We start from the raw sequence: 8,020 nt of genomic DNA on the forward strand, positions 1-8,020 counted from the left end.
CCTCAAGAAAAGCAATAAATGATTGATTAAAATAAATGCCAATTCCATCCTCCTTATAGAATGCAGCACTCCAGCTTTTTAGAAACTTGGGATTTTTGGTAAGTGTAAGCCATCAAATATAAATGCATATTCTATGGTGTAACAATACTCTATTACTTGAGTATTTTTTTTTATGTATTATTATTTATTATTTTTGTCTTTTACAAACTGGCATGGATTGAAAATGACATAGATTTGGTATAGGTCTATTTTTCTCATTATATGTAATATAGACAGTAATTAAAATAATTCATGCCCAAAAATGCCTGAAAAATATGAGGATTATTGCTGATTTATTAACATATTCTCCTAATTAACAATCCTTACATTTTTACAACTTTAATATAATAATACAATTATTTTCCTTTTTATTAAGCATATGTTAGTCCCGAGCTATTCTGTAAATTCAGTTCATATTTTTGTATATTCTTTTTAGATTTTGAAAATGTATTTTTTTTCAATGTTCCTTCGATCGCCAATGTCACCAAGAAACCAGTCAAGGGTCACAGAGTTCATTCTTCTAGGATTTGGAACTCATGGAAGTTATGGAACCCACGTTGTTCTTTTCATATTTTTTCTAAGTATCTTCCTTCTTACGGTAACTGGAAATGTTCTTATAATTCTATTGGTTTTGCGCAGTAATCACCTTCAGTCCCCCATGTACTTTTTCCTCAGTCAACTTTCCTTCTCTGACATTTTACTCTCAACAAATACTGTTCCCAACATGCTTGGTGCCATCTTACTGGGTAGAAAAATAATGACTTCACTTGGATGTTTAACCCAATTTTATATCTTCAGTGGCACAACTATTACAGAATGTTTTCTGCTTTCAGTGATGTCCTATGATCGATATCTCGCTATATGCAACCCCTTGCGCTACACTTCAATCATGGACTCCAACAGCCAAGTTTACCTTTCTATCTTTACATGGCTGTTAGGATTTATGGTCCACCTAATAGGTTTCATACCTATATCTAACTTTCAGTTCTGCGATGGCAACATCATCGATCATTTCTATTGTGACTTTCCTCCTCTCCAAAAACTTTCATGCTCTGACACCTTTCTTGCAGAATTTATAATCTTTGTGTTTTCCATCCCTGTATTTATTTGTCCGTGTGGTTTTATCATTGTGACTTATGTGTTTATCTTTATTACAATACTCAGGATCCCGTCCACGACTGGTAGACAGAAAACCTTCTCCACCTGCAGTTCCCACCTACTTGTCGTAGGGACTTTCTATGGGACATTAATAACTAAATACATGATACCTTCTACAGGTTATTCTTTGCTTGTGAATAAGATTATTTCTCTACTTCATACTGTGTTTACCCCCTTACTTAACCCTGTAATATACAGCTTAAGAAATCAGGATATCAAGGCTGCCCTGAAGAAGATTTCTGTAGGGTTGAAATGTAACGCCTAAGCTTTTCATCACAAATTATGTTCATCTCTCTATTGCTATAAGGGGCCGTAAATAAAATGTCGTACCGAACGTAAAAACAAGTATCTGCATTCAGAAGATTTAATTTGAATTGAAAAATGTTTTCATGAAAATGTTTCTCAGGGCTGGAAAAGTACATTTTGCCTTCAGTGTATAGTCATTGGGGGATTATTTAAGTCATGTTTTCACACATTGACTATATGTTTTTCATTCCATCCTTAGACTTCCAATATACACACTTTATTAAAGTCTAAAGGGCTTAACAATAAAATATATTTTCTTATTTTCATTGTTTTTAAGTAATGTGTGTATGTAGTCTTATTTGTGTTTAAATATTTTGACTTATTTGACCTATGTTATATACATAAGAATCTCATCTTTTTTTTACAAAATAGAACGAGGGATCCACAAATCCAGAAAAAAATTAATGAATTATCATGATTTTTCTTTAAATGTGACTTTGACATTTTGTTTAAAACAGTTGACTATAGCACAATGTCTAATGTTTTTATGGGAATTTTTTTGAAAATGAATCATGAATTTTCATAGAAAGTATATTTTGAATATTAAACATTGTGGATTTTCTTTTGCTTTTTACCCTGCTGTTTTGATTGGATTTAAGAACAAAGTTTATTTCTTATTCGGCTGAATCATTTGTTTGCAAGAATAGATGTAAAATATTTTATAGTGGCATTACCATTTTTATTGAATTGAAAATTGGCAGTAGATTTAAAATTTAAAACAATGCATAGCAGGTATTTTGTTTTTAAAATGTCATTATTCTAGAAACTATTCTGGAAAACTCTGGAAAATAAAAATAACAAATGAAAAAATAAAGCAGTATTTAGAAAATTAAGTATACATTATAAATAAATATAATGCAATCATATATAAACCCCCTGCCCAATAACAAATTATATTTATATCAAAATACAAATAATGAAAATAATTTAATTAAATTCTCAGTCTACACAGCAACAGGTCATATCTGTTTTAGAAAAGTGGTGAATAGGGGTGACAATGAAAATGCTTTCATTAAATCCATTTGCCTCCATTTTTGTAGACATATAAAAAGCTTCAAATACTTCCTTTGCTAGGAAGAAGAGAAACTTAACATTGGCAGGTGATTCTGGAGCCGACCAATAAAACTTATCCACTATGCATGAGTATTGATTAGGTGGTATCTCACTCCAATTTGATTAGCCAAGATCTATAAATTTCCCTTGGAGGCCTATTTCCATGGGCGTACAACCCAAAGTACGTTCATCCACGTTTGAAGGACTCTATACTGTTGGGCACACGCTAAAGTAGTATGCCAGATGTATCACTAAAGGTTGGAAGGTGAGAGTCCCATTTTCATTTATGAAATGGGGGCAGCTCAGCTGGAAGATACTCAGAAAGGGTTCCTCAAAGTGTAGACACCATGGTTTGTGTGGGCTAGTGCTGTTGAAGTGGTTCAGAGGTAGGGGCTCTTAATCTCTCTGGGGGATGTGGCTTTTTTTCCTTCTCCAGAAAACCCTGAAGTCATTGGGGAAAGGGGGACACTGCACCTTGTCAGTAGAAGGCAAAGAAGGGTTAATTCAAGGTCAACAGAGGAAGGAAGCATGGGTTATATGATCAAGGGGGGGGGAAGGATGCTAGGCTATAAAGCCCCATCCTGTGTAGCAAGGGGCAGTTATTTTAATACCACAGGAGCAGTTCCCTGCTAACCCGCCCCCTTTTCCCCTTTAAGTTGTTTTCCTCTCTTTCTGTTTTCCTGTGCAGCAATTTTGGTGATGGCGGAAAAGTTCCCTGGAAGAGTTTGAAGTCTACTGGGGTGTCAAGTTGAATTGTTAGAGTTAATGCCTTCCCTTTGAAAGGATAAGCGGAAGCTTAGGATAGAGCTGCCCTACCCGGCCCACCAGGGGCGTAACTAGAAACCTCAGGGCCCCGGTGTGAGAATCTGTTAAGGGACCCCCCCCAACCCATCTATCCCTTTCTCACGATCTCCCCTCTCCCTCCCTCCCCCTTCTCACAATCTCCCCTCTCCCTCCCTACCCCCCCTTCCTCACGATCTACCCTCTCCCTCCCTACCCCCCTTCTCACGATCTACCCTCTCCCTCCCTACCCCCTTCGCACGATCTACCCTCTACCTCCCTACCCCCCTTCACACGATCTACCCTCTCCCTCCCCCTTCTCACGATCTACCCACTCCTGTGTTGGGAGTGTGAGGCGTTTGTCTCGGGTGCCGGCGCTTCACTGCTGAGCGCCGGCATATGACGTCATATGCCGGCGCTCTGCGTGAAGCGCCGGCACCCGAGACAAACGCCTCACGCTCCCAACACTGCACTCTGGGCAGAGCTGAGGTAGGCGGCGGCGGCGGAGGCAGCCGGCGGCAGCAGCGGGGAGCAGAGGCATCCTGGATTTCTGTCAGTCAGGGGGGCCCAAGAGTTGCCGAGCGGTCGTTTTCAGCAACCGCTCGGCACCCCTTGGGCCCCCCTGACTGGCAGAACTCCAGGGCCCCTGGACCCCGGTAGTTCCGCCACTGCGGCCCACTGTCAGTCAGTGACCGATGGCATCCTGCGGAAGGGCTAGGAAGGGGTAGCCACTATCTTCTCTGAGATGGGAACCCTCAGTTGGTTTTAGTACACAGATGTACATTAGATGGGATAGATTGTTATACGATGGTTTATTCAAGTCTGTTTTGAATAATTTGTTGTATGAAATGTTTAAATAAAGTTATGTTGCGACATTTAATAAATAAATGTCTCGGCCTTTTCTAAATCCAATCCTGCGTGTGTCTTGTGTTTTATTTGGAGTATGGGAAATTGGAGATGGTGTAACCTCCTGGGTATGGACAGTGCAAGGGTCATGGCCCTTTCTCCAATGGTGGATGCTGGGGTGGTGAGATGGTGGCCGCGTTTGTGGAAGAGATCCAAGCTGGAGATGATCTACAAATAAGTTGGAAACTTCAAGCTTTTTGGTTCATCTATACACGAGGGCCGAAACAAAGAAAATGCTTCCTTTTATTCGTTTTTTGGGAGGTGGTTGTTTTGGGGTTCAATGGGTTGTTGATATCCTAAAGGTTCCTAAGAAGTGCTGTGGGACAGCTATTATAATTAGTTTATTTTCCTTTTTTTCTGAAAAGGGTGATCAGGTATAACATTGTGTCAATACTAAATATGGTTGTTTGGCCTCCAGGCGAAGGCCTAGCTCAGTGTCATTGGCCATTTATGTTTTTCTTTCTTACGTGGAACCAGTAAGATTTTCTAACTGGAAAAAAAGTTGAATGGATCAGGTAATCGTTGAGCGATCGGAGACAGGAGGTTGTAGTTAATTGTGTTTATTCAGAAAAAGGATCGGTTTTGGGACCCGTACTTTTAAAAATTTGTAATAGTAATATTACAAAAGGTCTTAATGATAAGGTATACTTTTTGATGATGATGTAACAGAGTATACAAACATTCCTGGTGGAACAAGTCAAATGGTGTAGATTAGAAGAATGGTTGAGAGCGTAGGAGCTACATTTTAATGTTGACAAATGTAAAATAATGCACTTGGGATGTAAAAATCCTCAAGGAAGCATATAGCATTGGGGACTCTGTTCTCTCATTAACAACAGAAGGACGTAAAGGTAAGCAGGCTGCGGGATTATATAAGTAGAAGCATTTGTAGCAGAGCGAGGTAGTTATGTCACAGATGTCTGGTCAGACCTGTTTTCAGTATGGCTCTGGAGACCACATTTCCTTCTGGAGCGTCTTCAATGAACAGCTACTAAAATGGTAAATTGCTCACAGGATAAAATATACAACGGACGACTGAAGGATCTCAATATGTAGGGTTTGGGGGAAGAAAGAAATAAAAAGTTATAGAAGCATTTTACTACTTAAAGAGATTTAACAACGTACAGGAGGGAAGTTTATATCAAGGTAGGAGAGATGTTAGAATAAGAGATCATAATCTAAAACTAGAGAGTCAAAGGAAGTTTTACTTTACAGAGAGTGTGGTAGATCAATGGACCAGCCTCACATTAGAAGTGGTAGAAGCTAACGCAGTAGGGTAATTTACACATGCATAGGATAGACGGGACGAATAGTTCTTATATTTTCATGCCGACATTTGCCTCTAACTATTTCATCAAACTTAAAAGAAATCAACAGATTCCTGATTAATATTTTTTTGCCAATTCTATCCTGCTTGCAGCACACGAGAGGTTTATAAACATGGGATTTTGGTAAAGTGGTTGAATGTAATGCTATTGTATGTAATGCTAACATTATCGAGCTGCTAAAAGCTGTAAATGATTTGTTTATCAATTAAAACCGATTATGTCCCTTTTATTCTCTCCGTCTGCTATATTGAATTACCTGATATAAGCATTCTACTTAGTTCTGCTGCTTAAGTCTCTCTTTATTCCTGTCGGCATTGAGGCTAAACAATGCTTTTTTTTTTTTTTTTTTTTTTTTTTTAAAGAAAATACAATTTAGAATTCTACCTTTATTTTTAACTTTTAGATATTTTTGTGTAATATCCACATGTACTATTAATTGATGCAACTCTTTCTCTATCATATATTGAATACTAAACCGAAAACGGAATCTACTGCTATTATGTTATTATAAAGTTATTGATTTGATGCCAAAAAAAACTTTGGTTCTATTAATTTTTTTTTAAAAAAACACACAGAAAATTATCTTATGAAATATTTCTGTTTTTTATTATAATTGTGTTTTAGTTTTTCTGTTCATTCTGTAATTAATATTTTTGTATATTTCTTATAAATATTTATTTTTTTCCCATGCCATGTGAATAGCCTTCGCTTGCCAGTGTCACCAAGAAACCAGTCAAGGGTCACAGAGTTCATTCTTCAGGGAATCGGAAACCTTTACGGAGCCAACATTGTTCTTTTCGTTTTGTTTCTAAGTATCTTCCTTCTTACAATAGCTGGAAATGTTCTTATAATTCTATTGGTTTTGTGCAGTAATCACCTTCAGTCCCCCATGTACTTCTTCCTCAGTCATCTTTCTTTCGCTGACATTTTACTCTCAACAAATACTGTTCCCAACATGCTTGGCGCCATCTTACTGGGTGGAAAAATAATAACTTTACTTGGATGTTTAACCCAATTTTATATCTTCAGTGGCACAACTGTTACAGAATGTTTTCTTCTTTCAGTGATGTCCTATGATCGATATCTCGCTATATGTAACCCCTTGCGCTACACTTCAATCATGAGCTATAAATGCAGAGTTTACCTTTCCACTTGGCCTTGGATGGTAGGTTTCCTGATCAACCTAACAGCTGTCATACTTATTTATAACTTTCAGTTCTGTGACGGCAACATCATCGATCATTTCTATTGTGACCTTTCTCCTCTCCAAAAACTTTCATGCTCTAACACTTTTCTTACAGAATTTATAGTCTTTATTTTTTCCACCCCCATATTTATTTGTCCATGTGGTTTCATCATCGTGACTTATGTCTATATCTTTCTTACGATACTCAGGATCCCTTCGACAACTGGGAGACAGAAAACCTTCTCCACCTGCAGTTCCCACCTACTTGTCGTGGGCACTTTCTATGGGACATTAATAACTAAATACATGATACCTTCTATGGGTCATTCTTTGCTTGTGAATAAGATTATTTCTCTACTTCATACTGTGTTTACCCCCTTACTTAACCCTGTAATATACAGCTTAAGAAATCAGGATATCAAGGCTGCCCTGAAGAAGACATTTGTAGGCTAGAAACACGATGATCAAGCTTTTCATCACTTAAATTAGCTTCACGTCTTTAGTGCAAAATGGGATGTAGGATCATATGATTCACATTTCTATATAAAGTCACCAGAAATATGAGATTATCTGCATTGGGAAGGAGCAGAAAAATAATTATTTTTGACAAAAATAAAATGATTTTGGAACCTTGAAAAATCTGTTTTTTATTTCGTCATTAGTCTTTGGGGTGGTTAGGTCACGTTTTTATACACTGACTATACTATTTTTCTGGTGTATTTTTCATTTTATCCTACTTTTTCCCAGTATCTGTGTTGAGAGGCAGCTAAAAAATAGGTTAAATGAGAAATGTTTTTGATTTAAATACCATATATATATGTATGTATAGATAAATATCTATATCCTGATACTTTGTTTATATGTTTTATTTATTCCATTTTTTTTAACTTATTCTATGAACAATTAACAATTAACATACCCTTACAAAAAAATTACTGCAGTTTTTCTGAAGTAATACTGCAGTTTTTTGGACATGAAAAAACTGCAATACTGCACTTTTACTGCAGTATTAATGCACATTTACTGCAGTTTTACTGCATTTGTACTTCACTGTACTGCAGTTGTACTGCAGTTATTTTTGTACGGAAGTACAAATGCAATAAAGCTGCAGTACATTGAAGCACAACTGTAGGTTTGCAATATAAAAAAACAAGTGCAGTAAATGTGCAGTACAGTGAAGTACAAATGCAGTAAAACTGCAGTAAATGTGCAGTAATACTGCAGTAAAAGTGCAGTATTGCAGTTTTTTCATGTCCAAAAAACT

At 37.1% G+C, this 8,020-nt stretch overlaps 2 protein-coding genes across 2 annotated transcripts; both read left to right on the forward strand.

Moving 5' to 3' along the window:
* The first annotated feature begins 517 nt into the window (after positions 1 to 517).
* LOC128470970 (olfactory receptor 11L1-like) lies at positions 518 to 1,462 on the forward strand. Its single transcript, XM_053452816.1, has one exon. The coding sequence runs from the start codon at positions 518 to 520 to the stop codon at positions 1,460 to 1,462; it is 945 nt and encodes a 314-aa protein (XP_053308791.1).
* Positions 1,463 to 5,149: 3,687 nt separating this feature from the next.
* Positions 5,150 to 7,209, forward strand: LOC128470971 (olfactory receptor 154-like). The gene is made up of 2 exons (XM_053452817.1): positions 5,150 to 5,241; positions 6,273 to 7,209. The coding sequence occupies exons 1-2, from the start codon at positions 5,150 to 5,152 to the stop codon at positions 7,207 to 7,209; spliced, it is 1,029 nt and encodes a 342-aa protein (XP_053308792.1).
* Positions 7,210 to 8,020: the final 811 nt, after the last annotated feature.

The sequence above is a fragment of the Spea bombifrons genome, chromosome 13 (genome assembly GCF_027358695.1).
Source record: "Spea bombifrons isolate aSpeBom1 chromosome 13, aSpeBom1.2.pri, whole genome shotgun sequence".
Classification (NCBI taxonomy): domain Eukaryota; kingdom Metazoa; phylum Chordata; class Amphibia; order Anura; family Pelobatidae; genus Spea; species Spea bombifrons.

Bases quoted from the DNA above. Each gene is read 5' to 3' on its own strand.
- LOC128470971 (XM_053452817.1), top strand. From the start codon at position 5,150: ATGTCACAGATGTCTGGTCAGACCTGTTTTCAGTATGGCTCTGGAGAC. The intron at 5,242-6,272 runs GTAAATTGCTCA...CCATGTGAATAG, and splicing joins AATGAACAGCTACTAAAATG to CCTTCGCTTGCCAGTGTCAC.
- LOC128470970 (XM_053452816.1), top strand. From the start codon at position 518: ATGTCACCAAGAAACCAGTCAAGGGTCACAGAGTTCATTCTTCTAGGA.